The sequence below is a fragment of the Triturus cristatus genome, chromosome 4_2 (genome assembly GCF_964204655.1).
Source record: "Triturus cristatus chromosome 4_2, aTriCri1.1, whole genome shotgun sequence".
In the NCBI taxonomy this organism is placed as follows: Eukaryota; Metazoa; Chordata; class Amphibia; order Caudata; family Salamandridae; genus Triturus; species Triturus cristatus.
This window is the reverse complement of record NC_140586.1, coordinates 790,329,361-790,344,272: the sequence shown is the minus strand read 5'-3', so window position 1 is coordinate 790,344,272 and position 14,912 is coordinate 790,329,361. Positions and strand designations below refer to the sequence as shown.

At 38.2% G+C, this 14,912-nt stretch overlaps 1 protein-coding gene across 1 annotated transcript in view; it reads right to left on the bottom strand.

Moving 5' to 3' along the window:
- Positions 1-1,064: 1,064 nt before the first annotated feature.
- Positions 1,065-14,912, bottom strand: part of LOC146835053 (vitamin D3 hydroxylase-associated protein-like) — a 411,367-nt gene continuing 397,519 nt past the window's right edge. The window contains exon 15 of the mRNA XM_085602722.1: positions 1,065-3,259. Within this exon, the coding sequence (XP_085458848.1) occupies positions 3,134-3,259 (126 nt within the window). The 3' untranslated portion in view covers positions 1,065-3,133. The remainder of the gene's footprint in view (positions 3,260-14,912) is intronic.

Sequence of the window (14,912 nt, the reverse complement as noted above, 5' to 3'; positions counted from 1 at the left end):
TGAAGAAGTCTTTTGCAGTAAGAAATAGTGCTAAAGGCAACAGAAATATTGAGTGCTCACATTTGCTCACTGTGCTCTCATGGTAGGATGTTTCCCCCAACATTACTCCCAATTGCACGAGCGGGCATAATTGCGGTAGTGTGTAAATATTATCATAACTATTTTATCTACATGTGCCTCACTATTTAAATATTGAGAAAAAGATAAAATGGACAAAAAAATCTAATAGGGTAAGAAAAATACACAAATAAATTAGTGTCAAGTACAGCAACACTTGAAAGACTGAATTTATACAATACAACTTTAATTTTCACTATATTATCTTCCTTTTACATTTATACCCTTTCTATGAAGTCATGTATATATATATAGTTATTGATTTACGCCTACTATATAAGGAAAAAAAAATGTCACTCTCACCAGAGCATTACTTTATTTAACCCCTTACCTCTCTCAATATATCCTCTACCTCCACTCTCTGACTCATCACAAACCTCATTCTACTACTATGATCTCCCAAACACCCCTTTGTAAATTCTGCCCTCATGTATCCCTCCTTTGACTCATCCCAATTCTTATTTTACTACTATGATCAGACCTCATGTTACTACTAGTATCTCCCAAATAACACTTTCTAGACTGTTTCCTCTTCAATACCGCAATTATCTATTCAATGACTAATAGAGTCACTGCCGCTCAAATTGACTCATATTTCTCTATACTAATCCGCCGCTAATCCTTTTGGGTTCCGGACTAGCATGCTACTTGCCCAAAGATCGCTTCAACGCCTCGTCAGGGGTAGTAAGCGATATAAAATACAATTACAATTATCGGTAATTTTATGTCAAAGAGTAATGCAGAATTACCAAAATTGCTCTGATTACTCCATCATATATGATATTCTGACCAGGTTTACCTGAAATCAAAGGTTGATAATATTACGAACATTAAATTGACTTTTAAGAATACATATTGCAGATGTGTTAATAGACATTTCAGATTGCATGTTGTTCTCTATAAATGGCCAGCATTATTAAATAGCTATGAAATGACAGATGATATAATGAGGATTTGGAAAGTGTTTATTCATTTATAGATAGTAATACATGTAAACAATCATTATAACGCATTTAGCAGTACTATTTTAAATGTATATGTAATTCATCTGATTTGTACTATTAAGCAACGTTTGACGATTACATCTTTTAACCCTTTCGGGATACAGTTTCGCACTGGTGGTTAAATCACGTAAATTGATTTAAGGTGCTGGAATTTGAATTTATCAGCAGTAAAAGCCTTTGGCATGTATGTTATATTATGCCTAAAATATCTTTTATAAAATAAAACTGGCAACAACGAACATTACATTACGTGGTGCAATACGGTGGTAAATTGAAGCTTTGCATATTAAACTGCTCACACTTTTCACTCAAGCAACACGACCGCGTACTCAGATCTGTTTACAGGATACCAACAATATCACAGATACATTTAATTACTGCAGACACAAAACTGTTAAGGTGGTATTGTCTATTGCATCTGTGTACTGGATGAACAGAGGACATTGTTTTTTTCAGGAGAGGCCTGGATCAATATCATAGATACGCAAACAAAATGAATCCAGTGCTTGGCCGAAGAGCACCATGTTCATCTGACACACAGCGAGGTGCGCTCAACATTATTTATTTGTGTTTACCTGGCAGCAAAAATAATTATTTTTGCGATGACTTTGAATAGTGAGAAATCTCGGCCTAGAAAGCAATGTTAATCCGGAATATTTGTCCTAAAGCACCGTTGCTCACACCTGCTGTGAAGGGAATCACATAAACAGGTTTAAGACCTCTGCACAGAAGTGATTAAACGTTTATTTTGCCCTTGAGAAAATGTTATGAAATAATGTGCATATTCACAAAATGTGAAGTGTGTGTGCATAAAATGAATTGCATGCATGCACGCACATTTCTCCCTTGTGCATGAGGGCGGGTCTGGGGATATGGCCGACAGAGACGTGCACATTCCTCTTCCAGAGAGGAATGGGGCACGCTTTCAATAATTATAAAAACTTGTATTTTATACACAAAAACATTCACATTTCTGTGGGTTGATCCTCGAAGGCATACCAATGGAAACGGAATCCCGCCCGGACACGTGGGCTGAGGACTTTTTTTTTTGTTGAGTTTTATATAGCGCAAACTCGACCTGAAGATATCGGGTATCAGAACGCTTTACATGAGCACCAGTTTCATTACAGATTTTTGTTAGGCATGGGGAGATTAAGGGATTTGTCCAGAATCTCAGGATGTTGAGCATCCCTGTCGAGACTCGAACCTTTTTCCCCAGCTTCAAGGTCGACCGCTCTAGCCATAAGGCTACATCCTCTCCCCTAACTAGGTCATCATGGCATGTATAGTCAGTGATAAGGAACAATAACATAGAGGCCATGTGCCCTCCGAGCTCAACCCTCAACCTGTACATATATCCTTTTATGCTGGAAACATGCAATCGCCCATCTACATGCATAAAGCCGCTCCTTGAATATGTGGCATATGAGTGAATCTGGTCAAACGGCAGGACCACTGGAATTAGGTGAGTGTGTAGCTGTAGCATTTTCCATATAATTATAGATTTACCATACTTTTAATATACAGTTTACAAACCATACTTCCCAAAGTATCTATCTGTTGCATAAATTGCAGGATTCAACAAAAGAAATTATTATACAAAAAAATGGATCAAAAGTCACTAATAAAGCGTGTTGCGTGTGGTGCACTTTGCATTTAGATAACTTGTAACCACCATTCAGTTCTTGAATGCTGCTGAACTAGTACCTGTGAGGTAGAACGTTTGTGCTTACAGCACTAATGTGTGTTAAAATGGTGTGATGGCTAAGCAATACTGCCACAGACTTATTCGCCTTTTGCTACAGCATAACTTTTTTTAATAGGAACATTCTTTTTACGAACAAATTAGCAACGTGAAGGTCGCAGAACAAGATTGCATTTTGAGATCATTTAAATGGTTGTGGACTTAGCACAACCAAAGCACATGTTAACCTGCTGGTTGAGGCTTCTCTGGCCACCACCCCCTCAACTATCCCCAATATATCCCCCACAGACTGATGATAACGCGGTCTCTAGCGTCTCTTCTTTGTTACGGTGAGTGTTTCCACCTCCTTCATGAAGCGCAGACAAAGCTCCTCCTGCCAGGGCAGAGCCACACACTGCACAGACAGGGGTAGTCCCACACCGCCCTCTACAGCCTGAAAGAGAAACAACAGGGAGCATCACCTACACAATAGGAAACAAAGTGCAAACAAGAACCAGCGGCAAGTGGGGAAAAAAAGCATAAAACCTGAAAGGAACATGGTACATATATCAAGTAGAGTAGCATAGATCTCAGCAACAGCAAAGAGTAGGTGAGATGACAGACCATATGTATAACTGAAAAAACCTGAAAAAACACATACACCCATGAATCAACAAATGTTGAATAGGAACTTAGATTTCATGAACAATTTTGATAAAACAACAATACAAATATATAAGATCATGATTAAAACATATATAAACTATGACCATATTTTAAACAATGATAAAAAGCTATTTGATTTTTAGACACTCACTTTAATTACTTTTTTCTTCTAGTACCCTTAGATTTTTTTCTGTGATCAGTGATTGCCTTTATGACTCAGGTGACTCTTTTTTTTTGTTTACATTCAACCAACTCAAGTCTTTTTGCTTTGCTAGTTCAATATTATCTGGACAATACTGCATAACCTGAAAAATAAGCAGTACTGTCGAATTTTCACTTGTTACGCTATACTGAAGACGGACAACAATCCCTAAAACGTACGTCCAGAGATACACAGCACTGGCTGCACCAACAGTTGTGAATACTAAAAACTTACAATGCATCATCCTATTAAAGAAAGGGATCTACCCACCGGTGGTTGAGCCATGGACTGATATGGGGTTGACTGTCTGAAGTTAGATCTTTTTCTCGAAATATGGGCCAGATTCTTGTGATCTGTCATCAGCAATTGGGGTCTTGGGACAGGGTCAGACTAGCCTATATGGCAGTCTGGCCATGCCAGAAGAGCTGTCCTGGTAGGTCAGTGTATAAGCCAGTTTTGTGGCTATTTGGGGGCCTGTTATATGCCCTGATTTGCAGGTGTTTACTGTTGATTTCTCTGATATTATCAAAAAAGTGGTCTAAGGCATGCAGTTTTCCATATCTTGCAAAGCTCCTATTCAACATGTGTTTACAAGTTTAAAATCCCCCTGAGTTACAAATGTGGGCTACTTTTTAGCCATCTGGTTAGCTAATGGCCGCATTTGTTTTGATGCCAAGCCTATTTTCTGTTCCAGTCTGACTTAGAGTGTGCTGTAGAGAGGCACAGCTGCTCTGGAGGTGCCCTGTATCATCCTTTCCCATTCCAAGTTTGTATTGGTGCTGCTAATGCCACTTCAGGTGGCAGGGCTGCTAAAGCATGCTTGGCCAGCACTAGTGGCTTTGTGATGTTCTGGCTTTTCCAGGTGATATGTACAAAGAACGTGTAGAGGTTCAACAAGGACAAATTGAAGACACTGCAGCAGCTTTGCCACTACTTCTCCTCAGCCCATTTCATCATTATCATTGATGCATTTGGTTCAAGCAGATGAGCAATCGTTTGTTACGCCCTTGTCGTTGTGCTAGAGTTGACTGTTACCAGAGCTACAGAAGCCATTTCTCCTGATGTTGGACCTATCGCCTCCTTTTACCCTGCTCCTCCACTCTTGCAGGCTGATCTCCTCATCTCTCAGCCATTCTTAAGTGTACAGATCTTTTATACCTTTGTCTACATAGCTGTGCGACCTTCGAATAAGCTCCCCCAAAGTACACGTTTGTGAGCGATTGAAAAATCCAGAAAGACACATATCCTCTGCCTCTCTTCAAGTGAACACTGCACTCAAACATGATGGCAACAGATGTCTGTTTTTAGGCACATTTATGTGCCATATGCATTAAATGTAAATGAAGTTGGTATGGGGGGGGGGGGGGGTGAAAATTGTCCTATGGGTATCACATGTGATTTGTGTTTTCTACTTATGTAGTCCCATCGCATTCCATATATTCATCTATTTGAGAGAAAAATTTTCATTTATAAATGCAAACTTCATTCAGGATTAATTGCACATGTTCAACATATAACCTTTGTTTTTGTATAGATTGATAGTGTATCAATTATTTATATTTATATATGTCTCTATTAGTAAATGTTCAACATAATTCAAATGATAATTGCTGCATTTTACATCATTCATCACAAAGTCTGGTCTTTTCAGAATATTCAGAAAAGTATATTTGAGCCTGGTATAGACATATATATTCAGCAGAGGGCCATCTTCACTTTCTTTCTGGGAGCTGCATGCACGCTGTGCTGCAAACATCCCTAGCAGAGGGCATCAGCTTATCCGAGACCATCTTAGAACCCACTTGACAACAATTCTGTTGTTCAACTAAGGTTTTTGGGTAAAGGCCACAACAAAACTTAGATTGGCACTAAGACCTTCAACGGTTTTGTGAGGGGCTCGAAGTGAGTGGTTAGTTACCAAAGAATGGTTACATAATTTAATACTGAAATTAAACGAATACCATGAAAATTTAGCAAATCCTTTTAATACATTGTTTATTAATTGCTTTCATAGCCACAGTTTTATTTTTATAGTTACAATTATTCCTATAAACTTAATTGGATTAGGACCTTAACTATTAATACCGTCTTTTAAATATGTATTGCAGATTTCTTGCCTGTGCCCATCAATGGTGAAAAGAGTTTTGAAACTCACTAATGCAATGGTCCTGTAGTCTCATAGGTCTGATCTTTGCCTTGAATATACCATCATGGGTGACAGTCTGACAGATTCCTTAGCTCCGGTTGGTAAATTGGCTTAGTCTGTCCTTTGCCAAAGGGTTTAGGATTCCTTAAACTGGGCCTCATTTGCTTCTAAGGTTGCAAAAACATATACATTAAATGCTTATAGTTAACATTAGCATTGTTATTTGTTGATGTTTTTATTGTCGTAAGTTGTTTTTGAGAGCAGTTATTTTGATAATAAGCGGGCGAATTAAAGTTTGGCGGATGAAGGACATCTGCCAAAAATTGGCAGATGTCCTGTGTGGAATACTTACGGTGAAACACATTTGTATACACATTAAATAGATGAGTGTTCACTATTAATAATGTGAATGTGACATCTGCCAGTATTTGGCATATGTCCCAGGGGCTACCAAGTTCTAAGTAGTCCTCTTTGTTAAGAACTCTTCAAATTAAAATATGCTACCAAGGAAATATCAACAAAATACATCTGTCCATTAATTTTCTCCAATTGCTGGGAAAATTCTTCCTGGTTGTTCTTCAAGCCCTCAGCTCCTCTTGGGTAGGATTCTAGGCGTCAAGGGGCATATTTACAAGCCCCTATCGCCATCACAATGTCACGTTCAGTGACGTTGTGATGGCAATAGGGGCTTTGCCTTATTTACAAGGCAGCGTGAAAGGAGAGGGTAATGGGTGTTGCGGTGGGCTTTCCATCACAACACACATTGATTTTGACGCTGCACACGTAGAAACAGCTAATTGCCTATGATTGTTTATGTGCAGTAAGGTCTGCCTTCCTGCACATAAACAATCATTTTAAAAAAATGCTGTTTTGCAACTTCTATGTGTGCTGCGTTAAGCAGCACACATAGAAGTTACAAAACAGCATTTAAAGATTATTTATGTACAGAAGGAGGGACCTTCCAGCACATAAACAATCTTCCCCTCAACACAGTTACCCTTGCACTATAGTACAAGTACAGGGTGCAGTCCACAGTGGCTAGCTGGTTCTGATTTTTATGTCACCGAAGCAGACAAACCAGTGGTCAACCTATTGGCCATTGGGGAGCAATTACAGTCACTGGGCACCAGCAGGAGTCAGGATTCTTTGAGCCTTCTTCTTTCAGCAGTCGGGAAGAATCTTCTTCTCTGAAGATGTTTTTTTCACCGGGCCAAGTGTGTTCAGAGGTGGTGGCGGGGTGATGTGATGTTATTTGTAAAGTGTGCGATTACCTGAAAGGGGTATTCAGGTGAAGGGAAGGAAGGAAGGACCGCTGCTTGGACAGGGAGTTAGAGAAGCCAGATTTTGGGTTTTTCACAAAACATGATGTTCCAGAGTGTCCCCGGGAGATTAAAAAAAATAACAGCCAAACTATCATGCTCGGCATATGTTAGGAACCTCTATAAGTCTTTAGGATGATAACCTAAGCTTATGGACCAGAAGATAGAGATTTAAATATTTTGTAGGTAACTTGGTCCTGTTTTGTGAATTGTTGTAAGTGCCAGGCAAAGGCCTTAAAGGTTAAGTGTTTCTTTAAAGAAAACCAATCACGAGTTTTGAAGTGCAAAGAAGTAGAGAAGGAAGATGGAAGTTTAAGGATGAGATGTGCAGATGTGCTTTAAACTACCTGAAGACGAAATAATTTGATAGGCTAGGATATAATGCAGTAGTCTTGTTCAATCAAGAAGCATAAAGAGTGTACAAAAGTGTGTTGCGTTGAATCTGGGAGCAGAAGAAGGAATTTCTTCACCTTATGCAATAAAGAGAAACACGTTCCAGGCATTTGATTAATCTGATCCTTAAAAGAAAAATTAGTAGCTATGAATGTTAAACGGCATCTGATGTGTGTTCAATAACAGATATAAAAAACAGAGCACTTTTGCTATCAATTACAGAGAGTGAGAAAGACCCGGTCACGATTCATAAATTATTACAGGATTTGGAACTTAATTATTAACTTAGTGAGGACAGTGGTCTCAAAAGTTAGTCCAGGTGGACACCACAATTGCAAACTGGTAACAGCATAGATGTTTTTTATAAATTAGTACTACAAGATATAGACAGATGGGAACGAAAAATGAGAGGAAACAAAATATACCATGTAAAAGATAATTTGACCACACAAGGGAGATCAGCCCTTGAAGAACTATCCAATGATCGAGACATAATCATTAGCGATGCGGACAAGGGAGGCTGTATGGTGGTGATGACTATGGCTGACTATGACAATGAGATACTCACACAGTTGAGCGACGAAAGATGTTATGTCAAACTATATGGTAATCCCATACCAGGGATTTCTAAAAACATCAATGGACACTTGAGGGAGTGGTACGACCAGGGACTGATGAATGAAGAAGAGTTTAGATACCTGACAGTAGATCGCCCAAGGTTCCCGTGTTTTTACACTCTACCAATGGTGCATAAGGGATTACCCTTTCTCCCAGGAAGACCGACCATTTCAGGTATTGGGGGACCAACGGAAAAACTTTCACAATATGTAGATCACTACTTGAGACCCTTCATTGAAAATCTACCATCCTACATTAGGGATAAGAAGCATCTACTCAACATTGTATGTGATGTGAAGTGGGAATCAGATATGACACTGGTATCTTTTCATGTAGTATCGCTTTATACCAATATAAAACACACAGAAGGCATACAAGCATTAAGACACTTTGTAGACAAGAGACAGATTGGGTATATGGCAAACTCAGATATGCTAATAAAATTAGCTAAACTTATTCTAGAGAATAAGGTATTTCTTTTTAACAATGAGTGGTGCAAACAGCTCTGCGGGACCGCGATGGGCTCCCGGTTTGCACAGTCTTTTGCCAACTTTTTTTGGGGTGGTTTGAGGTGGTTCATATCTGGGGCCTCGCGGTAGGGAATGGACAGATGACATACATTATTGTACCAAGGAACCTGAGCACCAGGGTGTCTTGTGTGATGGGTGTATCTGAGTAATATGATATTCTAACTTTGTATATACTTTATTTGAGGCCCTGATGAAGTTAGAGATGTTTACACATCGATCTGATGAAACCCATGTTGGCTAAGGGGGACTACTGAAGAATAAGGATCAAAAGAATAAAATCATCCTGAAATCAAGTAGAATTAAACTAATTTGTTATATTTTAATATTATTGGAGTGGTTTGCTCGGGACTTTTGATCTATAGCTATGAGGAAGTCCATGACTTTGGCTGTGATTACTGGGCAGGGAGGGTATCCTAAATCTAATGGCCATCATTCAGGTGATCAAGTAATGGATTTCTGTCCAAAAAGTAAGATCTTCATTTTTTTACGCTGAAGGGCTCAAAACAATTTGTTTGCATTCAACAGGAACAGTGCTTATGCAACAATGAAGATTCTTGTTTAGAGATGCCAGTTTTAACTTTATCACTTGTGTGTGAGTGAAGAATCCTATCCACCAAATCTAACTATATTGCTACTCAATTCCTTCTGCAGCACTTCCTTTCTTAGTTTATTCCATGTACTCTAAAACAAAATGCCCCCCACCATCCTCAACCTGAAATACTCTGCTGAACCTTCTGGATACTCGCTTTATTCTACCAGCTGGTCATGCCCCCCTAATATATAAGGATAATTGCTGCCGTCTGACAACTTGTTTACAACTCCCCTGCTTTCCTTGGAGCTGAGGTTAAACCATTGTTCTCAGGAGCAGGGAAGTATTCAGCAATTCAAGATGTATATTGAGCCTCTTGAGTAGGGCACAGAGGTAAACCAGTTCTAAATTGGTTTTCTCTCAGGCAACACATATCACAATTTTGTGTTACAGTTCCACTTAAGGGATGAAAAATCTACTTTCAGAGATGAATTAGGTTTACAAATAAATGAAAAATAACTTTGTCATCACTCTAGCATTTGTCCAGTCAGGTATACAATATAATTATTTTATTTATAGCTAGAATTTCCCAATGAGAATACAGCTTTACCTACACAGTAAAAAACACTTTTGTTCACTGAGATGGCATGCTAGCACCAATCTGTATTATGACACATTTTTCTATGTTAAGCACCAAGCCCTGTGGTTGTACAAAGCACACTTTAGGAGTGACGTACCTGAAATATAAAAATGGTGTGCATGTTCCTTCAAAATGGATATGGCTTTTGTATAGGCACAACAAACAAAGCTGGCTAAGGAAGCCAGTTTTTATCAATTTGCTACATGTTCATAAATGGGAGGCTTTCCTTCTGACTATATTAATACTTCCATTTAGTGTGCTCTCAAGTGTAGGAGACAGGTCAATGATGGGCAACACTTGTTCCCCCTTCATGGCATTGTAAGATCTAATAGTCTCTGGGGAATGAAGGTCTTGCAGATGGCAGTGATATTTTTTCACATGGACAACTTTATTAATCTTCAGTCAATCATCATAGAGGTCTTGAAATTACAAGTGAACACCTCAATGTTTGAATCCTGCCCCACACTATGCTTCAGTAAAATAAATTCAAGCACAGTCTGGTGGGTCTCACCGGTGAAAACAGGTATGAAATTTAGTAATTCCTTAGTTGCTTTGGAGGTCTTCAAGGCCTATTTAAGATAATATTTGCACCCAGATCTGTTGCTACTCTTGAATTTAAATATTCAACATCTTTTGTTTGGACAGTCATCGAGGTAATTTTCAGGTAACTCCTTTCACCCAGGCACTTTTAAAAACTGCAGGACTATATTTTAGCCCTATGCCAAGTTGTATTAAGCTGTTGTTATGGCACGGGATGATGTAATCAGTTTTCAATGCAATTCTGTTTTGACCTCTGATAGTCTTTGTGGGAGTGGAGAGGATGCAAATAAATGCTAACAAAATAATTGACCCGATTCTCAACTCATGTCATGTAGCAAAGACCCACCGTCTGCCAAGTGCAATACCTAAGTCCTAAACCCAAATGTGATGTATTCATTCTGTGAAAGCAAAGGCTGGCAATGCACTCAAAATGTTGACACTATTTTCCAAATGGTTTTGTAGCTCTGGAGGACGCAGTACTCATAGATCTCTGAATGCAAAATTAGAAACTAGATGAGGCTACAGCTCTCATGGTTTTTAGAAATACTAGTAGCCAGCTTGACGATATAGACTAGAAATTTCTCATAGTCTAGAGCATCCATTGTTGGCAATCTGGATAGTTTGTTGTTGCGGAAAGGACGTTCTTACAGGAGATTTGTGTAAACCTTGGTTTTTCTTTCTTGAAAAACATGATTAGGAGTTGAAGTGGGATGGACACATAGAAGATTTCTCAGAATTATGTTGCATTTTGAAATAAATCTTTGATTTAGTTTAAAGCACTGTTACACAGAATACCTTGAAAGAGTACGAGTTCTACATACTTGCTGTGCATTTTATTTTAAAGCTATAGGAGAAATTGAAAGGATCTTCAAAACATTTAAAGTGTGTTGATATTCCAAGATGCATATGTTTGTATATAACATAGTGGAATATGCTCACGAAGTGATTCATTTTTGTGACTACAAACTTCATAATCCAGACAAATCCTTCATTACATTAGATTTTAGAAAACAATCTGAATACATTTTTCAGAACCAGAAAGCTCATACTCAAGAAACATGAGATAAGTACAATTACCAGAGACGAAAAATACATTTGTTATACCAATCTCACAGATACTGTTTGTTTCTATTGCAGGAACATAAGTGTTCCGTGAATATTCCATAGATCCTTAGGTTTTGAGATTTTCTGGAGGTATATCATTTGTTATAGCAAATGTAGGATGAATTTACATAGAAATTAGTTAATAAAGGTGTAAATCTTGTTTTTAGATGATCCACTAGGATTAAAGTAGATGACAGCACCCCGTAGAGTGACAAGTGAGAGTGGTGATTTCAAGGGCTTTTCTTTTCTCGCTTATGCCATTCCGTTTCTCTCATGTCTACTGCTAACCAGCATATTCCTATTGTGAATGATTGGCTGTCAATAAGGAGAAGTTAAGAAGAGGATGTATCCTTACGGCTAGAGCGGTCTTACTCAAAGCTGGGGAACCGGATTCGAGTCTCGGCAAGGATGCTCAACATTCTGTGATTCTGGGTAAATCACTTAATCTCCCTTTGCCTAAAAAAAATGAATGATTCCATCTGTAACAAAACTGGTGCTTATGTAAAGTGCTCTGATACCCGGTTTCTAGGGTCCAGTTCGCGCTATATAAAACTCTAAAAAAAAAAAGTGTGGAAAAGTTAATCGCTTCCACTAGATACAGAATTCAGGTTACTGCATTCTGACATCTCCCCACCTGGAAAGGTTAGAGATGTGTATGTACCAACTATCTCCACCCTTTTCTTTCATAAGTAGTGTGCTCTCTATGCATGCCTCTACCAAGTTCTGTTATTCTAATCTACTCAAGTTAGTGAATTGATCCTCCTCCTCATCTGGAGTGGCAGGTCTGTGTGAGGATTCATCCACTTTAACTGGAACGAGATGGTCATCAACAAAGCAAATAATATTTTCTCTCTCCAACTAATTATATTTTGAGTTGAACCAAACCTCAAACATTTGTTCTTTCTTATAAATTGTCTGAGAGTAAAGATTAGAACCTTCTCTGAGTCTTAGAAAAGCATATCATAACTATATAAAGAAAAGTGGTATTATCATCATTACCACATCCATGCTATCAAGGGTTAGAGTTGGAGTTTGGTTATGTGTCAAGGATTAAAAACTCTTTTTTGTTGCTGTCTTTTTTTAATGCATTTCTTTTTAGGACCCGGCCACTAAAATTAGCAAAGATTTCCACTAAGCAGTAGCGTACAGACTTTCATGACAAACTATCCAACATCCTGTGCCCCATGCTTATCCGACTTGAGGACAGGATTGTGAATACACTACTGCTTTCTTCTATCTTGCCCACTGAGGGTGGCTCTCCAAAACTGGACCCACCCTCTTTTGCTCCCTCTTCCTGTCCTCTCCAAACCAAATCTAACAAGCTGGGATGGATCTGTGTAGACGGGAAGAGCAAAATGCAGTCCAAAAAAGACACAGCAACAGCATATGTAAACTGAATTGCAGTGAGATGCTGCTCTGGCATTTGCTGGCTGATAACATTTTCTGTCCAATTGCAGTGTCCCTTCAAAAGTGAACCTGCCCCATGGCTGTACTCCTGACAGCTCAGACTTAGGCCCTAGTAATACAGGACAACATTTGGTAATTATTCTTACCTCTAATCTACAGTGCTCCTGATTTCTGGATAGCTATATTTGTTGGGCTATTTAATTTTTTGGGTAGACAATTGGGGGAAACTGAACCCTAATAGATTGTCGCAGGAAATCAGAGTAGTAGACCAGTAGAAAGATAATTCACTGTCTTCATGTGAGTTGAAAATGACTTCCCACAATTTCCAAACAATCTGAAAAGGCGTTTTATGAGAAATCCTTGACTGATCCTAGTCATTTTGGCATAAGCAGCATGATAATCCTCAGAGAAAATGCATGTGATATGAAATGATATATTGCTGCAAAAACTTGCCAGAGAGAATCACAGTTAGAAAACAAAGAACTTAAACAATCAAAACTATGGGAGTTAAAAAGACAATGAATAAATTGGAAAATGGCACAAAAATGAGGATCTAGGGAGCAAAAGTCATAAAGAAACGAGAATGTCCCACAGAAATTCGATGGAAATCCAAAAGAAGAAGAAAAAATATCATGTGGTTCACAAGGACCAAGGCCCATTCTGCAATCAACCTGGCCAACTGGTGGTTTACCTGTAATGGAGACTGGCCTAAACCTCTAAAATGCCAGAATGGGGGCTCTAGAGACACCGCTTATCTAGTGCCTCTGAAGAGTCAACCATAAGTCAGCCACGTGCCTATGATGGACTGCTATGTAGTAACTGACCAAGGCAGCAGTCATCTTAACCCTTGAAAGACTTCTAGTGCTACTTGAGAGCCAGTCAAAAGTCAGGTCTATGTTCATGAAACCAAAAACAGTCAACCGGAATGTCTGTGCCTTGAAAAGGTCAGAAGAGTGAAAGAACAGCTGATTACAAGTCAGCCCATTCATCTGAAAGTGTGATATAACTGTAGACGAGTCAGTCACAAGTCATGCCAGTGTTTCCGAATGACAAGGAGGGTTGTTTCAAAAGCATCTGCAAGTCAGATTTGGGTCTTTAAAAGTCCAATGGATTCATGCCAAGAGTGCAGCAATGGCAGGTGCTATGCCATTGGTGACCAGGAATGTGTGCGGCTCTTGGCACTCAATTTATGGCTTATTAATAGTGCACAACTGGTGGGAGGGAGAGAATTTCTTTGCTTGCATTAGGGCCAATGGCACACTTGCTCGGCTAGGACGTAGTGTTAAAATATATGTATTTATTTATTTCAGCTTTCAGCTATGGGCACATTTGTTTCATATTTTAATATTAAAATATATTTCTAAATAATTATTATTTTTATAATTATATAATATTTTAATTATCCATTTTAAAAATGAAAATAAGTCTAACTTTTTAAAATAATTAAATTAATATAAAATAATTATATACATAATGTTGTGTAATGGTTAATAACTAAAAAATACATATCTATGTATTTTAATTTAGGTTGGAATGGTATGTTTTAAAATAAATCTTTAAAAATAATTTCAACTTAATATATTTAAATTAATTAAGTATTTAATTTAAACTAAAATTAATACTGCTGAGGCATTTTTCAAATGCTATCCTACATTTAAAATAGATATGTAAAATTAATTTACATTAGTAAGTAGTATAAAAATATTTTGGTGATTTAAAAAAAGAATTCTAATAATAGTTTACAATTTTCATAACTACATTACCATAGGGAGTGCTCCGCCCCATTCGCAGAGACCTCTGACTACCTCCACTTACATGTGAAAAGTTACTCGCTGCAACTGCACCCTCATAAATTAGGCTCCAACCCCTGATTTCAGGCGATGGAGACATGCAAGACTACATTATACACTCGCAAATGGACCATAGCCAAAAGTAGAACATTCTCTAAAAAGTGTAAGAGCAAATTTATATATGTAGATGTACTAATTTGTCTTTGTGAATAGGGCCGTGAAT